The following is a 20,458-nucleotide window of genomic DNA, read 5'->3' as shown; positions in this document are numbered from 1 at the left end:
GGGTGTGGAGGTAGTATCTCGTTGATTTGTTGTGTTGTGGTATCCTGGGAGCTGTTTGTCCTCCCTCTCTTCTGCCTGTTTGAGTGCTTTGGAGAGAGGATTTGGTGCAGTTTTTCTGCAAAAGCAATGCATAAGATTAGAGGACCACACAAATGATCCATTCCCCTGCTGTGCGCAAGGTCTACAAGGCCCAGCCCAGCCGTCACTCCCTGCCCACAACCCCTCTAGATGCTGGGGAATTTCCAAGCTAACATCGAACTGGTCAAAGCGCATGAGTTTGTTCGCCCCAGCATCCTCCTTGAATGGTGTCGGTGGGTGGAGGTGTTCAGTCATGCTTGCTTCTCTTGTACCTCCTCACTTCTTTTATCCTGGTCTTGCTCTTTAACAGTGAATCCCGTTGAATAGTAGCACCTATGGACCAACCAACAGTGAAACCTTTTTTCCCTAAGCACTGTAGACACACTGAATAGTATCCGCTCCCTGCCCTGAGGGCCCTCTGATGTAAGTAAAAGGATGGATGTGTGTGGGGGAGGACCAGACCCATGTGATGGCCACAGAGGTCATCTTCCTTTGCAGCTAATTGCTGCCGCCTGGGGCAGAGACCTGTCTGCTTGGGCCCTCATTGCTGTAAAACTGAGTGGGAATTTGTCATTCTGCTGTAATGCAAATAAACCATCCCCTTTCACGAAGCAGCAGCAAGACTGAGCGGTCTGAGCCCTCATTGAAGCCCATTGGGTGTATGGATGCGAAATGTTTTCAGGGAAGATCTAAAATACCCATGATCTCCGCTTAGGGATAAAATCCAGACTGGCACGTTGGAGGGGCTTTGCTGGTGTGACAGTCCCAGCTGCATGTTTGAGGGTGGATTTGGCCTCTTCTCCATAAACAGGAGAGAAGCACAGGGAAGGGGCTCTGTGCGAGGAGCTGAAGGAGGGCACCCACCGCCTGCGTCTGCCATCGGTGATTTAAAGCAGGTCCGGTGGGAGATCTGCAGGGAAGGGGTGGGGTGGAGGCAGTGAGACTTGTTTTTCAGGAATGAAGGAGTTAAAACACAGGGATTAAAAAAAAAAAACTTAAAAAAATCTCACACACTCACTAACTCACTCTCTCTCTCTCACACACACACACACTTGCACAAAACCCTGCACCCTAAATTAATTTCTGCTGGTAATCTATATCGGGTTAAATAACGCCTCATTATTCTGCAACACAGCTGAGGCTTCTCAAAATGTTTATCTTGTTTTGTAACTGGTACCTTCTGGCATATTCCAGTGCCAACTCTCCTAGCTCTTGCTATATTTCATTCTCACTATTTTTGGAATGGAGCTGCTGGTTCCAGGTGATTTAATAAATTGCTTTTTTTTGTGTTCCTTTTAACTTACCCATCTGCTCAACACATGCGTAACTTGCAATCTGTCGGCAGTTTGCAGAAAGACAAACTGTCAGAGCTGCATGCATTTGACAACTTTGTTCCCAATTAGATTAGTGGTAATTTTAACAGATTTCAGGGCAATCGAAAAAAGGGATGACATGTTATTAAAGCATCAATTTTGACAGACCCAAGCACATACAATTTCAGCGTAAATTATTTTAAATGCTTTAATTAAAGCTATGAAAGATTTACCCTTTTAAGCGGTAAGTGATTGCAAGACAAATATAAAGGGAAAGTGGATAACAGAGTTTCCTAAATGGTTTATGCTGCGCATGGCAGTCCACAAGTCACCACCACCATAATCTATGACTGTAATGTTGGAGGCATAGTTAATTATTCATAGCCTCATCTCTGGAGCAGACATGATTAAGAACGTGAAGAGCATTCAGAGATCTAAGCAGTACCTATGAAAATCTGAGTTCAAGCCTCTCTTAGGTTAGAAGCTGTTAGGAAACAGTTTGGGGGTATCTCACACAGTGGATATTTTTATAAACATACTTTTATTTTTGCCCCAGTTCTGCCCCAGTTTAGATGGCCAAAGCCCAGAGGTCAGGGTGACTGTGTATTTAGAGCAATGAGGGATTTTCTGTACTTGAAGACACTTTACAGGCTGTAGAAGCCCTGCAAAAAAAAAAAAAAAAAAAAAAAAAAAAAAAAAAAAGAAGAAGAAGAAAAGAAACACCCAACATTTATTATTTAAACTGAATACAGCACTCTAAATTCATCACTCTAGGAGCACTATGCCACATGTGTAGAACATTTAACCATTTAAATGATTTTGTGAATTATAGCCCCCTTCCAGCAATCTTCACTCAGGCAAGCCTGAGCATAGCTTCGTGGCAGAGGCCTGGGCCTGGCCCCTGTGTTATTCAGCTGCTGGGGGCTTATTGGAGGAACACAGGCCTCACTAAAGTCAAACCTTAATCATATACTTAAATGTTGCTCAGTGTTGGATGCCAAATCTTCCAGGAGGATCGCTCTGAGGGCGTTGTTTATTTTGTGTGTTTTTGGCTGTGCAATGCAGTGCTGCAACGTTTTAGAATTGTTAAATGCACATATTACTTGAAAAGATATAAACTACTGGTCCCACAGCCTGTGCTCAAAGCTTGTCTCCTTTTTAGTTAGAGGAATATATAACTTCCTATTATTATTTAGAGCTGCAAGTGACAAGCACCCTGTTCCCAGCCTTTCCTCTTTCCTAAAAGTGAGCTGGTGCACTTCTGTTTTGGGTTTTTTGTTTTCTTGGAGGGTGAGTATAACGTGGTATGGCTTCCTGAAAAGCTTAGAAGTTTTTCATTGGAGGTTGCTGACCCAAAGCATTACAATACCAAAATGCTATGAAAGTGAGAGAAATTGTTCCAGCTAGCACTGCAGGTAGAAATTCCAGAAAGCTTCTCAGAGTCCTCGGTCTCATACAGTTTCCAGCTGTTTGAATCTTGGAATACGCAGTAATTTGTAACTGGCACAAGTTCAACAAATAAGATGAAGTCCTGACTGTAGTGTCTCACCACCTTTGTGACAGTGCTTTCAATGTGCACTCGCAAACTCCCAGTCTATTCTTTCCTTTGCAGGCCTGTGAACCAAACTTTAAAGGATTTTGCAGTTAGGACAACTCCTAAATCCATTCAAATCCCATACTCTAGTGTTTTTCTCAGCTGGTGTGAATCAGTGAGGCTCCATTTAATTCAATAAACCTACTCAAATGTGCACTGGTTTAAGATCCGCCTTATTGTGTCTCGGTCAGTGAACACAGGCCTCTTGGGATATCTGATTTTGGCTTGAAAAATCACCTTCCTCCTTAAAAAGCTAAGGAGGCTGTGCATCAGGCAGAAATCAAAGTACAAGAACAAGATTTTCATGGTCAGACCCCCAAATTGATTACATTTGCAGGCCAGCAAGAGGATTGGGGCCAGTGTGATGGTTAATGGTCAAGTGGATAAACTTGGGCAACAGGAGCTAGTTATTGAGCACCCTGATGCCAAACAACCTGCGCTCGCTCGTAACGAAGCACACTGCGTGGCACAGGGTCCTCTCCATGGGTTCTTCAGCTGGTCACCTGTGCAGCCCATTAGAAATTTTTCCTCTACAGTTACACTGCACCCCTGGAAAAGCCAGCTGTACATAGGGAGACTGTCTTATATCAAGGTGAATTTACACAGCTGGATGTCAATAGGATGAAAATACAGGCACAATGGAAGTGCTAGGCAAATTGGTAGGTTTTAGTTCATCGTGCGCAGTCAATCATGGTTTTCTTGTTGATGAACAGGTAACAGAGGAGCTAGGGGAACTCACAATGCAGTTGAGTTACTGATGGTCTCTATTGCTCTTCTGATGCATCATAAAATAATATCTAACAAGGAGAATATCATGTTCTTCCTAAGGGTTGAGACATCATGCAGGAAGGACGGAGAGAGCAATCTCTTTTGAATCTTGTAGTCTTCTTGCAAATTAAGGCTCTCCGTTTCAATAGAGGTCTAGTCATTTTGGTTCAAACAATGATACACTGGAGACTTGAGAGAGAGCTCATTTTCATGACAGATTTGGGTCAGTGATATAGGCTCAAATAGCTCAAAGTCTGAAATGTTTGATTTTTAGCATATTTATCTTAAGATTGTGGGCCCGTTGCAGTTTCTGAGATCAAATCACTGTTGAAGCTAGTCCTTATAAACTAGGTAGAGACTTTTTCTTTCCTGATTATAAAATTGCTCATTTAATCAAGTCACATACAAAACAGAGCAAAAAAACCCTGCTTGTATACATATTGAACTTTGCTGCCTAATCTATTTTATAATGTTTTGCAATTAACAGGCCAATGTTCATCAGCTGATAAATAATTAACAGCTGTTGTTGTTACTAGGGCATGACGTAGAAGGCTTACATAGGACAGAAACCAGCCTGAGTTATTTGCCAAAACTCTGACCAAACATACTTTTATAGCTCACAAAAAACAAGTTTCTTTGAAAAATTACGCTTTATGGTTTCTCTGAGGGAGTCCTCTTTATGACTCTTCTGAACATACCAGAAGTATTCATGTGTACTTTTTGACTCTTTCAGGTATTAGACAACAAAGATGAAGGCTTGCCTTTTCTGTTATTCATCTAAATCAAGAATTCAAATGTAAAAATTAATGGGTTATTTTTAATACTTCACCTACAAGTGGCTAGTATCTATCATTTATCTGATATTATACCTAGCATTGTTTGGCCTTTCCTCAAAACCCCCAGTTCTGGGAGGAGCTAGATCTGAATTTTGTGAGATGTAACCACCTGTAGCCAGCTTAGTCAACTTTAGCAGGATAGCTGTTGTTCTTCTGAAAAAAACCCTTAAAATTATCTTGCTGTTAACTCTGTTTAGAAATGGGAGATATGGAAAACAGATCATTTGGGAATATCCTTTGAATACAGCTTGCTGGACTGTCTCACAAGGGTTCACAATGTTTTTTATGTGCTTATTTGCATCTGTTTTGAGTGAGGTGAGGTTCTGCATGAGCCCATGAATGCTAAGAGGAATATGTTTAACTGAACTCTGACTAGAGGTGAGCTCAATGGTTTCTTGCAAAGCTTTTCTGATTTATTTATTTTTATACAACATATTCATCAAGCAATTACAAGTGCTCATGGCTGAGAGAGGGGGATGATTCTTATTTACAACACACACAATCATCTATGATTAAGCAAGGAGTTCATTCCATGCTCATGAAGAAGTTCAGTCTCCCACAGAGACGCGCTTTAGTCCTGTTGTAATGACTCTACTGTGCAAGAGAAGCATGTCTCTTGGCCATGTTTTTTATCCAGTAGTTTCATGCAGTTTTTCAGATATCCTAAGTTCAAGTCAAAGAGCACCATGAAGAAAAGGGTCAAAAACTTGAAGGTGTCTCCACGTTAAAAATGTGAAGCTATTGTAGACAGCCGAGGATAGATGTGATGTATTTGTGGCGATGCATGTCACTGAACATTTCTGTTTCATTCACATTTCATTTATGTTTTCTGTAACATTTTGTACTATTTGGAGTTTCCTAAGTGTTGCAGGCTTCATGCCCAGGTATATCGTTACGCTGTAACACAGCCAAGTGACCAAGGTGTGAAAAACTAAGGCCAGGTCAGTATCTGCCAGGATGGGATGCAGTCTCCCAGCCAAATGGAGATGATTGGAAGTGATAATTGCTGCTTCGTGAGAGCTGAATGTACTTGTGGATTCCTCAACTATTTTTTAAATACAGACTCAGTCATAAACGTGTGCTTTAACCAAAAACTCTTCCAAATTCTTTTCTCTGCGTATCATCTTCTGTCTTACTTGGGTTCAACTTTGCCTACCTGTACTGTATATCTCAGCTCATCTTGGGACAGATTTCTGGTAATGGCATGACTGTCTATGGTGAAAAATAGAGATGCTCGTTTTCTATGCCTTGCCAGCACTGAGACCACATTATCTTGGTTCAATATAAATATTGAAAGAGCTGGAAGTATATCTTGACTCATTTGATGCAGAAGTCATCCCAGGGCAAAGATACTGACTCAGACTTTGCTCTGGACTCGTGTTGCCCTTCCAGGTGAGAAAGCTGTGTCTAATGGCAAGCAATGTTGTGTAAATGCAAAGAGACCCAGCAGGCTGAGAATGGATGTTCTTCCTCTCCATTGACTGGAGCGTATCTGTAGCTGGTGGCAGTAGAGCTGCGTCAGTTCTGTGTCTGGTCCGAATCCACTTTGTGCTAGACTAGAACATAGGCTGCAGTGAAACAAGTGTTCAGCTTCCCAGTTAGGGCCAGGCCAGCTATCTTGATTAGAAATCAGAGGTTCATGTTGGGCCTTAGTTTACTAATGTACCTAGAGTGGATTTCTTCAGACTTGTTCAGCACTGTTGTCCGTTTGAAGGAGCAAAGAAACACTCCATTTCTATACTGTGCGTTGGCTGTTTGGTTCAAGAGTAGCAGTAGTTGTTTGTGGCTCTTCTCCTTCAAACCTTTGTGGTAAAATCAGGATCATTGGTGGTTCCTGTTGACTGCTAGTCACTTAAAAAACTCTGGAATGTCTCTGCAGTAATGTGATAATAGCCTGATGGTTGTGATGTCCTTAAAATTAGCAGGAAAGCTGAACATGTAATTATGGGTGGCTTAGATCAGAAACTACCTGAGTCCTTTAGCCAAAGGGGCCTATCTATGAACATAAAATCTGTAAGATTTTGGCTCTCATTTAATTTCAGTAGCTACTTAGATTACTTTCTCCCCCTTTTATCTTTGTAGTGATTCAGACTTCCCAAACACTGTATTGCGCATCACAGTAAAGAGGAGAGCTCTGTATGTTAGAAAGTAGAAGGACAGATACTTAAATCACAGCAGCTCTCCTGACCTCCGTGGGATGTGTACCAACCTACTGGCAATCAGATCCCACAGCTGCACCTAAATACTTGCAAGTCTTCTGGTATATATGCAAACCCTCTAGCTCACCCACAAAATGCAACACTGTGCCTTTAAACGTCCTCCCCACTGCGGGTGCACACTTTACTGCTTATTCAGAGCTGACAGGTTTAACATGTCGTCTGGTAAATCAGCCTTCGTGGTCACCAGAGAGAGGCACCTCTGGCAAAAGTTCAGAAGTCAGTGTTTTGGAAAGATTGGTTTGACCAGCTCTCAAGTGAGAGCAAATCCCAGACCAAATGCAGTCAAATCTTAAACGACATTTAACCACTGTGGTGCTGTAGCTTGCTGATATCCTTTTAACCTGGAGAGAACTGTTCATCCCGTTTAAACCTTGAAGTTTTATTTATTGTTTCTTTTCTGCTCTGTTGGCAGGGGGACCTGGGGTGAAGACAGTTTGTTTTGACTTAATTCTAATTAATTAATTAGCTTGCATATGGTTCTGGCTCAAGACTATGGGATAGACTAGCAATTTTGGATGTTGTTTTAGTATCTAGATTTCTTTAGCATTTAGCTTTCCAGTAAGTACATATATTCCATTATTGCCTCTTCCGTGCTTGTTATTAAAGAGACCTTAAGATTTACTGCATCTTGCTTTGTAAAATTGACAGTTGACAAACTTTTTCTCATCCTTTGATATTTACTTTGAAGGGATAACAGTTTCTTAGGGAAAAAAAAAAAAGGCAAGCAGGCAAACAGTTAATAGTAAGTGGTGCCCAAATTACATATTTCTTAAACTCATGGCCTAGTTTACTAATCAGTTGTCATAAGATGTCAGATGGAGAACCATCAGTGAAGAATTGCAGAATGCAGCCAGTGAAGCAGCTAATTAGTTGGACAGTGGCATGAAGGTGTGTGTCCCAGAGGAGCTGAAATTATCAGAACAGGTGAAGAAAGTTTTGATAGATCAGTATCTCAGTAGTATAAAACTCCATACTTGGCTGAATTACAGTGATGCTGACGGTGAGGGCAGCTTTGTTCCTCCTTTAGGGACTATACACTGATGGATTGCAATACCATTGTTTCTGTCTCTAGTCTATTTTCAGAAAGAAACTTGAGTCAGCTGAATGCTTGAAGGAACATGACCTGAGATGTACGGGAATTAGAACAGTTGAACAGTTTCTGGGTTTAATTCTGAAGAGTCTAGCTGGCTGGCTTCCTTTTTGCCAATAGCCTATTACTCATCCCTGAACTCTTTTCTCCCCAGCCACTACAAGAGCCGGTTTTCGTTATTACCTGTGGGCACCTGCCTGCCGCAGGTAAGCGGTGGTTATTGAGCAGGGTCCCATAGCTGTGGTCAGCCCAGCTCCAGCTGCAGCTAAGGACAACAGGCAGCAGCGAGTGAACCTCGGACCTGCAGAGCAAGTGTCAGAGTCCCTGTTGCTGAGATAAATGATCTGCTGCTGTTTCAAGCTAATAAACTTCTATAGGTGGCCCACACACTCCTGACTTGGGACGGAGTGCTATATGCTGCCAGTGTCTCTCACCCAGGCAGAGTAATTGCTTCGAGTTGCTGAGCAGACCACAGCTCCCCACATGCACAGAACAAACATGCCCAGACAAGCAGGCATTTGGGTTTGCACTACTAGAAAATGTTATACTGAGCTGCTACCCAAGTAATTCTTTGGTCTGGCAGTGGAAAAATTGGTCTTGGTGGGACCTCCTTCCTTCTCTGTAGGAAGACAGCAGCTTGCAGGTACCAGCAAGTCCGCTGCATGTGGAATTGCTATTTATTAATAATAGTCTATGAATCAGTAGTTAGGCGTGAGGAGGAAAATCAAGGGACAAAGTGCAGCATCAGAGTTCCAGCTGATATGAACAGATAAATTACAAATAAATACAGATAGTGTTATTTTTAAACATTGTCTTTAAAACACTTTGAATTGTGTTTCATAAATGCTACATGATTTTCTTCTCTCTTCCCTTCATACCACCCCCTCTGTCTCCCTATGTAAGGCTCTGTAGGTGGAGGAACAAGACAAATAATCTCCAAAACTCCTGAAGAAAAGCCCAGCCACCATGGAGAACCTGAGAGATGGTCGCCCAGCAATTCTAGTCACTGCTTGACTTCTACAAGTCACTGATTTTCACAGCAAAGATGAGAATCTCATCTTCAAAATTCTGCAGCCTCCTCTCTTTGGATATACAGAAAACTCAAAAACAGGTATTTGACTTGGGATCCTTGGAACAAGGATTCTTTTCTCAGTGGAAATCTTCTTTTCAGTGCTTTGATTTTCAAAATGTTATTGCACAATTTAAGAGCAGTTGCACAAGATGATAAGAATAGTTTTACTGTATTCCAGATTAAGTCTTGATAGGTCGCAGCAGTTATCAGGAGATCTGTTTCCAGACCTGGAGGCCCACATTTGAAGGCCTTGGTCTTATAATTGCTTAATTTTATGCGGTGAACAGCCTCTCTAAAACAGAAGGGGACCTTTCAGTCCTGGGCCTGGATTAGCAATTGCAGGATTTGCGTTATTTGAGATAGAGGATGCTGATGGAGGAAAACATTCCTTCTTGTGATACTGTGGTTATGTGGCAAAGGCCAGTGGACGCTTTCACAGAACATTTTAGTAAAGTATTACTTAGTTAGTATTACTTTAGTTTAGTGTTACTTTATAGGTAGTACACACAATGTGACTTGGCAGAAATGGATTCAGCAAACTCAAGTAAATCCCACCTGACACAGACAAGGTGAATGCCTGTTGGACTTGCTCTTTACTTCTCCCTGTGGCTGCTGTTCTCTGTCCCCAAAACACTAGCTCTGCTCTTACAGAATGGGCCAGTGGCAACCATGAGATTACTCAATATATCTCACTTTAAGGTTATGTTCCTGGTAGTTTATAATTTTGTGCAGCTTTAACAGTTGGGACTGGAAAAACCTGTGATGTAGTATTTGATATTGTTTTGAGAGTAAGGTCCAAATAGTGGTCTGTAAATAAAGCTCAAGGCTACATTTTAAACAGCAACAGAACAATGAAATACTGAATATCTGTTCAGAAAGTGATGTCATCCATTGCATGCACTGTGGAAAAACTAGTGTGCGATTGTCAGTTAAAGATCTGTAATACATAGACACAAAGGAAAGGCTATATTAAAGTTGTGGCAGTATTACTTAGATTTTGAGTGCCTGCCTGTCTAGTGATTTGTGTCTGTGCCACTATATATAGGAGTAAGTTGTCCTGAAGGACAAAAAAGCTATTAGTTGATGTCATTTCTTCTGGACTACTCAGGCCCTTAAGACTTCATCTGAAGAGCTACGATGCCTTTCAGAGTCACTTAATGCAGGAACCACTCAGAGCTGCACAGGTATTGACACTGTGAGCACCCAGAAGGTTTGTCACTGTTAAGCATTTGCCTCTGCAATATTTTCACTCTGTAGCATTCCTTTAGGACAAATTAATTAAATAAATATAGTTCAAATTGCATGGATTAAAACAAGAATAAGCCCGATAGTGTGCAGAAGTTCCTAAAACTGCTACGTAAGGAGGAAGTGAAAGGTGGAAGATGGACACCAAGGGAAGAAAAGGTTGTGAATGTGGAATCAGCTTAGGTTTTGCTAGAATTTCAAAGTATTCATGAAGAGCTTCAGCTGTCATCAGGGTCCAGCATTATCAGAGAGAGGGAACAGATAAATTTGAAGGACGTGATCACCATTGGGCTCTAGTGTCTCAAATACTAGTATAATGATGCCAGTATTGCAGAGATAAACGTGCCCCATTGTTTTATAAGGAATGGAGCTAAAGCTATATATATAAGCTAAATCTTTTCAGGATGAAATATAATTTCATATTTAGGCTTGACTGTTTTTCTATAGCTCCAGTTAGATCAGAAGCAGGAAGATCCAGGAATCCTGAAAACTCTTATTTCCAGAGAATTTCCAGCAAACCGTTCTCAACTGACAAGATCAGGCTCAGACTTTGGGGTTGTTTCCTCCTCGTTCTGAAACCTGAACCATTTAAAGTCACATTGCTCTTTTGAAGTTTTGGGTTATATTTTTACGTTTTCTTTTTAAAACTTTTTAAGATTTGCTGCTAGTTTTAATTAAAGGGCCTATTAATTAAATAATTCTTTAAAAAAAATCCAAAGTGGGCCTTGCTATCCTCCTTGCTTTTCTGCAAAAGAAGTCAACATGCCCTGCTGTACTTTCCCACCCTTCTGTGCTGACTCTCAGCCCATTCCCCTTCCTTCTCCTCTCTGCGAACATCCCATGTCTCCTCCTCCTGGTGACCTGCACAAGAGCATCAAGCCATATATACCTCCTGAATCCCCTACACTGGTGCACTATCAGAGCCTAAATGAAGCATAAATAAGTTTGGGGGTTTTTTGTTAAGTATCAATGGTGTGAAAGCGAAAGGCACCAGTTCTTTTGATCTTGTTAATTTAGGCAAGATACTTGCTCAAGAGAAAGATTCCTGGTCCCCAAAAAACTGCTCGGACCTTTGAGCTGCTAAATTCCTTCCCCCATTACCTCCCATGTTTCTTTCCAATATAGCACAGCTACTCTGAGTCATTGTTTATCTAATTTAATTAACATTTGCCAGTGCCTGCAACCTAAAACACTGTCTTAAAACATTTGCTTGAAAAGCCTCCTTGTCCCAGAGCTGTCATTTTTTAGCATGATGGATAATGGATAGAAATAATTATCCTGAACGAGGTTAGACAGCTTAAATGATTTGAGTTTCAAGGAATTAGTAAACTTAGCTAAACATCTTATTTTTCAGGACATATTAATAGTAAAAACACAGCAATGACCATAATGAATTGTAAAATCTGTGCTCTGCTAGAACATACACTGTCTCTTGCAGGTAGCTATGTTTGCAACACTTCTATCCAAAGTGATTTAAATCAGCACATCATCCGGTACATCATAAATTCCTCTGTTGAAAGGACTTCAGATAGCTTCGAATTCCAAGTGTCAGATATGGCAGGAAATAAAGTGCTTCCAGAGCTGTGAGTGTTAGTGTCCAGTTCAGGGTGGCCAAGTGTCTCCCTCTCCAGCATAATATCAGCAACCTGGCTGAGCTATGGTTTGTTGGAGATTACATTTCTGCTACACAGGATGTCCTTATTTTAAATTTCAGGCACAGTTTTTTGAACTTTTTATGTGGATTTTAGGTGGAGTTTGAGAAGTTCACTGTCCACTTGCTGGCTAAGTGGAATACTTAATTATCAAACACTGTAGCTTTTTATAAAGCACTTTGATCAAGGTCTGCTGCCATCTGTGCTAGTCAGGAATAATTCTGCAGCAATCAATAATAGATCCGTATCAGCTATCTTTCTGTTTTTTGATCTCAGCACTAGCTGAGTTGTGCTGGCCCCATATCCTGCAGCAACTCATGGACTGTCCTAAACTGTACCACCACTAAGGTCCGTAGAAAGCTGTTCTTGGAGCAGCAGCCCCTGTAATAGCCCTGAAAAAAGCAGGAGGCAGAGGCTTTGCACACATGGAGTTATTTCAGGTTGACAAAGGTGCAACCAAGAGAAGAACTGGGCCCACTGCCTCTACATTATTTCCCCAGCCCTTAATTTTAAGTAAAATACAAATTTTGAATTAATCAGTGACCTTTAGCTTTGAAGAAAAGCAGAACTTCTGCATGAAATTACCAAAAATGAGAGTAACAATTTGTAATTGCTTAATTTAGCTCCTAGAAATCCAGGTGCAGCCAGGCCTCTGAGGTGCTTTGCACTGCGGAGAAATGGGCTCTTCTCCAGGGAGTCTCAATCCAAAGCGATAAGGCAGACAAAGAAAGCAAGGAGAAAAATAGGCACTTAGTGGAGAAGTGACAAGCCGCGCGCAACAGGACACGGGAGGGCGCCACGGACTCCCGCTCTGTGCCCTATGCATTGCACCAGGACACCTTTTCAAATAATAAACCTGCTCTGCACAGCTGGGTGCACACAGCGGATGCTGTTCCCCTTTGTGCAGAGGAGAGGCTCCCGTCCCGCTGCCCGATGCAGCCAGGGCAAGTGCTAGCAACGGCAGCATAGTCCTGCCCATGGCTGGTTCCAGGAACAGAGCCGAGGTTACAGGCTCCTGGAATCTCATTGTTAAATGTGCCAAAACGAAGAAGATTTCCATTTAAGGTGGATTCTTTCTTTAATTTTCATTCACCAAGTTTTATATTTTTGGGAAATTAAATGAAAATCTTCTTCATCGCTTGTGAAAGCAAACGAAAATTTCTCTATAGAGACAGAGAATTTGCAAGACCCAGTTAGTAAAATCCGGAAGTTTCACTTCAACCCTCACTTCTTATGTTTTTAAATTTGTTTTTTAAAGACCTCTGCACTGGTGTACAACGATTTAGAATTCCTCTGGCAAAGTGCAGTTTTATTGCTCCAGGGCTAGCATAAAGCTGAATGGGTGGCTGTATTTCTAACCGAAGAGCTAGGGGAGAGTGCAGTTTGCAAATGGCAACAGAGCCCAGAAATTGAACTCTAGCCTTTCTATTCAGTGCTCTTTTTATTATTAAGTCACAGAATAAGTAAAATGTTACAGGGACACTTTAAATCTCTACTTGTGTGTACAGCATGTGATGAATACGTGATGGGGGAAAAAAATGAAAAATCTGGGGATGCTGAAAATGGGGAAAAGATTGGATGTTGAAGGATCAAATATGATAAGTTATGTGATGTTATTAAACCCATAACTCTGACTAGCCTGAAATAGAGTAACGTGGCTTTAGTGCACTGTCATGGTTGTGGGGTGTCTTTGGGGTGGATGAGGTCTCCTTGGTGGCTCGGAGGATGGGATGCCTGTGCAGCACACCCCAGGTCATGAAGCCACTGTGGCTGGAAGCTGCCGAGGCTGTAGCAGGAAGTGTTACTTTAATATTTGAAGATCCCTTTCATTCTTTTTCAGACTTGAAATGGTGAAGAATTGAATTGCACAAAACTTTTCATCATGCTCTTGAAGCCATTGGGACAGCTGCCATTAAGGTAGCACAGACAGGCAAGAGCGTGGAGCCATCGTACATTGGCCTCAAGGTAGGACATGAAACACGTTCTTGTGGAGGAATCCCTGCAGGCTGCAGTTAGCACCTCGTAGTGGTATGAAGCCTAAATGTCTGGTTGATGCATCTAATTTAGACTAATGGGTCTTGTTTTGTTTGTAAGGGCCAAGAAGTTTCATCTAGAGTTGGCTTAGACTTGACTTGCAGTACTGTGGTGTAGCGTAGGCTGATGCTGGTGCAGTAATCATTTTATTCTTTTCATCATGGCTCTTTTAGCTGTCATTTAATAAACTGTATAGGGTATGCACCCTTTTTATTTATTTAGTGAAATTTATTTATTCACTGAAATTGAAAGTTGATTTCTCCTTCACACTGAAGGAAAAATATTAATTCTGTCTTTTCTCCATTGTCTTTCTTTCCTCACTAGCGTAAAAAAAATTGTCCCAGACTCTTATCAGGCAGTTTCCATAAATGAGAAGCAATTACTATCACCAGCCAACTTTAAAGGTTTGTTACTAGCACAGACGTGTTACTGGTTGGCTTGCATGCGTTCAGGGCAGCTGGGGATGCAGACGCATGGACTTCGGTCTGGTGTTTGAGGCAGGGCAGACTTCCACGACTGCGCTTCCCTCGTGCACTGCTTGTTTTTGGTAAGCACCCCTACACCAAGAAGCTTTAGCATCTCCTAGAGAAGAGCCGGCCACACTAGCAGTGCTGCTGTATGCCCCGGGCAGTTCACAGCCTCCGGAGCAAGGTGGGTGTCCCAGCAGCGCGTGTCCCCGCGCGGAGCCCGCCGAGGGCTGCCACAGCTCTCCCTCTCCCCTGCAGCGCCCGGGGTCTCTTGAGAGCTGCGTGCTGCAGCACCGCAGATGTTCTCCCCTCTCTGGTGCCTCCTTGTTTTTCAAGTGCCTTCTCGGAGCAGCTGCTGCCGCCACTGGCAACGTCTCTGCTCGGCTCGCCGCCGTCACAGCGCGCTGTCACCGCTGCGCCCTGGCAGACAAGGCCACCCTCATGCTGGGACCGTGAAGCTCTGATTTTCAGAAGCAGCCTGCAATTTTGGGCTCCTCTGCCCAAAAGCGCTCTTGCTGCGCTCTGCTAACCTGGGCTAGAAGACACAATGCAAACTATTGTTCCTGTTCCTGCACCCTTGCGTGCGGCGGAAAAGAAACCTCCTGCAGAAATAAATGTTTCCTCTGCTCCGAGCTGCCTGGGACTACGGATTGATTTCTGTTGCTCGACCACTGCCAAACGAGGTCGTTAGGGACTGCCGTTGGCACAGGGACTCCTGTATTCACCTGCCACTTTGTTCTGGCCTCCGGACTGTTTTTCTTGCCTTTGTGATTGTCTAGGTGAGAGGAGGCGTGAATTCCCCCACCAAACGGGCAGAGGAAATAATGGGAAGGGCTGATCCTCCTGCTGTAATTTCTAGAACTATTTTAAATGTGTTTCAGATTTCAGAGATCTATTGCAACTATTTCTCCCCTCTGCCCTAGCTTGAGAAAATAACACAAAGTTAAATACGCTTTTCTGACAGCATTTTTAATATGCAATAGCAGAACCAACGCAAATGCTAAGGAGCTTTTGCCTGTCTTTTTAATCCTTCCAGACAAGGGGGTAAATGACCCATAAGCTACCCCATGATTTTCACCATTTGTTTTTTATGGAGGTCAGAGATGCCTGGGTCAAAAATGCTACATAGATGGAAGAGATCACCAAGACAGACAAATAGTTCTATAAAAAAGAGAGACAGAAGTCTCCCAGGGAGACAGTCTCTTGAGTTTAATTGCCATAAAAATGATAAAAAGGGATTTAGATGAGGCACTAAACCTGCCAATAGCCAGCTGGGACAGTGGCTTGAGATAGTGTGATGAAAAAATGACACTGGGAGTTGTTAAGGTTGGTGTCTATGGTGTAAGGGTGAACGTGCCAGGGATGAAATTCTGCTGCTTAAAAGACATTAGCAAATTTCTTATTATCTTCAGCGGGATCTCAATTTCATCTATGCCAGTTGAGAGTCTCCCAGGCAGACATTTGGCATACGATCTTCTCACCTTCCTACTCCAGCTCATTTGGTTTCCAGGATCATTGCAGGTCTGGGTTCAGATGGTGGCTGGAGAGGAGCAGGAATAAGAAAACCAGAGGTAAGGGATGGGGAAACTGGTCTGTCCGTGAGGTCTGTGGGTGGCAGAAGTACCAGCTTGCACACCTGTCCTGCAGGGCAAGAGGAGAGTCAGCTCTGCACTCTTGCCAAAAACAAAATTCAAAGGAACAGAATCATAATACACAATGGGGATCTGCTCCTTGGATTTTCTTTTCAGTAGCACAGTTGGGTTTTTGATGCAATTTGTTTCTCATGCTTGTGGACGTGTAATGTAAGGCAGAGCATTCATTATTGGGGAGCCACAATCGATAGATGAATAACACAGTTGGGTGCCAATGTTATTGTTGGCCCTGTGTAACGATCATGTTGGTAACCTGAATTAATTGCTCATGGCAAAACCAATGGGTTGTTTTTCCTTAGCAACTCCTTTGTAATTACAGAGCAAGTCCAGGGAAAGCAGTAGTAAAGTATAATTACGTAGTTACTTTTGTTACAGTTACCAAGTTATTGTTGGATATGTATATAATTAACTTGTCGCCACTGTGTGCTGGGTGGCTGGAAGAAGTCCTCTTTTGGAGTATGAAGTAGCTGCAGTTTCCTCTCTTGCTGGTATTGTGGGAGGTGTGATGGCATCGAATTGTCTCGCTTGGTTGGGAGGGAGCCTTGCTTTGGCCTTCGCTGCCTTTTGGCCGTGGTCACTTGGGCTATCTCTTGGCATGCTCCTCTCATCTCTTCCCTTCTGACGTGCTCTTCATCCCTTGCCTGCCCTGCATCTGCGTGGCTGAAGCATTTCTGGTTGTCCTGTAGGGACCTTCGCCAAATACTGTGCCAGAATGTGCTCTTAATGCACAGTGGGGAAGGACTGATGAGGGCAGGAATGAGCACAGGAAACCGCTATTAGTACAGTAGTATTTTTTAAAGACTCTAAATGCAGAATGCATGTTCTTTTTGGTCACATGCTGACTCTTCTAAATTGTGCGTGCTATGAGTAGAGCAGATCAGGGGCTTTGTATCAAAGGAAAATTAAGTTTCTGTACAAACTTCTATTTTCCACATGTGAATATCAGGTTGGCTACTGGAAAAATCTGATGAGTGCAATCCAAGTGGAGTAGTCTGTTCTGGGTTGGTATGGGCTGCACTGGAATGCACTGACTTGCTGAACTCCAACTGACATACGCTGCCCAAGTCCGACAAGCCTCAACTAAATGCCTTGATTTGAGAACATCATGATGTCCCATTCCCATCAAACATACAACAGTTGTAAATTGATAGTTTCCCTTCTGCAAAAAAAAAGGCCAGCTAGTCTCCATTATTTATATTAAATAGGAAATTAGTAAATAAGAGTGAAAGAGTGAAAAATGCTCCTTAATATTCTGGAGGCTTGTTGATAATAACATAGGTCTCCAAAATGTGAAATTCAAGCAACTAGCAAACCTGTGCAACATTTAGAAAATGTACATTTCTCTCATCATGTTGTTGCTAAATTTCATTCCAGTTTAAATAGTTTCCCCTTCCCTCTTGCCCCCTCCAGCCTCTCTTCTGATTATTACAAACATCTAGGAATCCGTGTTACACTCTCCATGGTGGGTTTAGATTTAGGGATTCATTAAAGTGTCTGCTTATGTCCTGTTGACACCACTGAGGCCTGAATCCCATTCCTCAATCGCAGGGCTCCCAGATGAGGGCTCGGGTTGGAGAAGTTGGGTGCAGGTCAAGCCTTTCTCACCCCTCACCCTGCAATAGGATCATTGCTGGGGCTGGACGCTGCCTCTGCTAAGGGGGAGGGAGTCATTTCCCCAAATGTCTCCTTTTCTTTGCAGCTGGATCCAGATCTTTGTTGCAAGTCGGGCACAGCCCTCCCAGCTTATGAGGAGGTTCCTATAATCCTAAAGCAAAGCTAATTTCAGGCAACTGAAGTATTGGCACTCAAAGCCATGGTTCCCCCCTTCTACTATCTGCTTCAACCCTGTGATGCAGGTTTCTGGCTGCCTGATGGGAGTTTACTCCCTGTGCAAAGCCAACGTATCACTGGTTCAGGTAGAATTGCTCCGTCATTTTATTGGGGTACGTGGGGTAGGACTCTTGCCCACTATCTTTGTGCTGTGTTTTCAGTGATTTCCTAGGGATGGCCGACTTTTCCTAAATTTAAAAAGTCCACATGCTTTGTATTTCTATGGAAACTGTAAGGGTAGAAGAACGGCTGGAAAAAAATTTAGTACGATACCTAGTTGCAATCAAGGTAATGGCAGCCAATGGATATACTGTGGTGTTAAGGATTTTCAGCATCCAAAGCAGTGGAGATGCAGTTGGACGTTGGTGAAATGCAGGACAAAAGCAGTGCTCCCCTCCCTCAGTGTTTCATTCACAGTGGGTCTCTAAGAGCATATGTGGTATTTTGCACCACTGAACCTCTCCCCGGAGGAAAATAAAAGCACGCAGGGGAGTAAAGGCTGCTCAGCTCGCTTGGTGCAAGCTGCAGCTTGCCCTTGTCTGCGCTCGGAGGTCAGCGGTGGTGCAGCACTTTCGCCGCCATGGCTGAAGGGAGGCTATTTCCGGCTCCCATAAAAACCTTTATGTCTCTGTGATCAGGATTCTGTGATGCAAATTTGCTGTGTCAAAGGAAGACGCGGCTGTAAATGAATTAGTACAAGAAGAACTTCTTATTTAAGAAGTGCTGACTCTGCACTCTCCCCTATGCCCTCGCTTTTAAAATTAAAGTCTGGGTCTGCTGCTTACTATGATCTATATTTAGATACTTGTAAATGAAGTTTTGCAGTCACATGGCTGCTTTTTTTGTACGACCTCATGAAGCTGGTTTTCCACATTACAGAGATTTATACGTTTGCGTTTACATATTGCAGGTGTTTCCATAGAGCTTGGGATATCCATGTTAAGGAGGACGGCCTAGAAGAAAATCATGAAGTGTTTCACATTATATGGAGTGCACCTACGCTGTCCTGGGGCAAAAGAGTGAAGCTGCTTCAGAAATCAGGGATTTGCAGACAGGTAAGACTGATTGACGTAAACCTTTGGGGAGCACCTCCTCCAAGCAAAGGGTCGTGTCCTGCAAGGGGACAGCATGCCTTTTGGGATGTTTGTCATACTGTCCTCCCAGTACGCTGCTGAGCGCCTAGCAGAATATTTCAAAATGTCAGTGAGTGCTGCAGTGCTGAGCTCATGCTATGTAAATGATAGCCTGATGAATTATGTGCTGTACGGACTACACACAAATCCTGTCCCAACCAGCCCTGGAAAAGGAGATAGCATTCTTGCTGGTGTGTCCTCTGCTCCAGGAAATTTGCCAGGAGGACACACAATAATTCATGCTTTGCTGATGCTTTGTAAAAGTTGCAGCCTGTACCTTGGCTGCTGCGCTGCTGACCCCAGCATCCGCGTGGACCTGCTGCCGGTCAGCGCCTGGCGGGGAGTGCGCATCCCCCTGCAGCTATAGGGGGAAGGCTAATGTATAAGCTGCCCTATACCCCAGCGCCCAGCTGAGCCCTGCCCTCGGGCCGGCACGGGGGCACAGGGAAGCCGTCATGGGCCAGGCCAGCACATCGTCATGCAGAAGGCCAAGCTCCTCATGCTTCAAGGCTGAAGCCTCTACATCCAGAGCTGGCTGAGCTCAGTTCTGCCTCCTCACCAGCAGCCTAAAACTTTATACTGAAAAGCAAGGCGGTAATTTCATTTTGAAGCAGAACCGAGAGGACTTTGCCTTCGATAGAGAACCCGTCTGATCTCTGATGAGTATGAGCTACTGAAAGCTCAGGATTATAAACCCTTTCTTTAGCTAGGTCAGCACTCCAGAGCTACTTCACACCTTGCCATAAGAAGGTATTGTAGCACCTTCCACAAGGTAGCACCTAGGAATGGCAGATTTCCCAAAGGGAAGGGCAGAGCAGGGGGAACGTCATCAGGACAGGCTGAGAGTTTAGGATTATAGCGTGATTTCATATTAAACTCAAATACTCCTGAAACACTGAATGGATCGTAGTGGGTTGGGACGGAATAGTGAAAAAAAGAGTTTGTATGTGAGGGGAGAGTGAGAATGCTCTCTTCTGCCCTCCCTCCCTTTTTCCAGGATGTTGAAAACTCTGCCCAAAATGGCCCTGCTTAGGGAGCCTGAAAGTAGCGGATGCCTCGCCTGGCGTAACTGTCTCGCCTTCTCCCGCTTTGCCTCCCAAGCCGTACTTCCAAAGCGGATTTTCTCGCGAGCTGCCCTGAGGGCCCTGTGAAGGGCACCCCGGGAAGATGCAGGGTGCTGTAGACACCAAGGGCACCCGCCCGGAGCAGAGCTGCTGTGGGACCTGCCGGCCCCTCTCCTGGAAAGGGCCGGAGCGGCTGGGACGGCGGAGGCCTGCGGCCGCTCTGCCGCACCGGGGGGGACGTGCGGCCGGCCTGCGGGAGGGACCATGCGGGCTGCCACGGCCACCTCGCCAGCCCGCCTTGCCAGGTTTGGGAGGCTCCTTGGGAAACTGAATCTCCAATTTCCCGCTGCCACAGACAAGGCTGCGTGCTGGCCCAAATGTGGGTCAAGAGTGACACCCTGTGGACAAGTT

General features: G+C 43.7%; 1 protein-coding gene across 2 annotated transcripts in view; it reads left to right on the top strand.

The window, feature by feature from the left end:
- The window catches only part of LOC112991485 (FRAS1-related extracellular matrix protein 1-like), a 69,774-nt gene that overhangs the window by 8,028 nt on the left and 41,288 nt on the right, over nucleotides 1–20,458 (top strand). Inside the window, exons 3-7 of one of the 2 annotated variants that reach the window (XM_064516271.1) lie at nucleotides 8,811–9,009; nucleotides 13,708–13,832; nucleotides 14,226–15,147; nucleotides 15,781–15,939; nucleotides 18,761–18,905. In XM_064516271.1, the coding sequence (XP_064372341.1) occupies nucleotides 8,811–8,847 (37 nt within the window). In that variant the 3' untranslated portion in view covers nucleotides 8,848–9,009; nucleotides 13,708–13,832; nucleotides 14,226–15,147; nucleotides 15,781–15,939; nucleotides 18,761–18,905. Of the gene's footprint in view, nucleotides 1–8,801; nucleotides 9,010–13,707; nucleotides 13,833–14,225; nucleotides 15,312–15,780; nucleotides 15,940–18,760; nucleotides 18,906–20,458 lie in introns of those variants that run through there. The other variant, XM_064516270.1, reaches the window with a different exon arrangement.

Source organism: Dromaius novaehollandiae, chromosome 8 (assembly GCF_036370855.1).
Source record: "Dromaius novaehollandiae isolate bDroNov1 chromosome 8, bDroNov1.hap1, whole genome shotgun sequence".
Lineage (NCBI taxonomy): Eukaryota > Metazoa > Chordata > Aves > Casuariiformes > Dromaiidae > Dromaius > Dromaius novaehollandiae.
The sequence above is the reverse complement of the archived record's forward strand: the minus strand, read 5'-3'. Positions and strand labels throughout refer to the sequence as shown.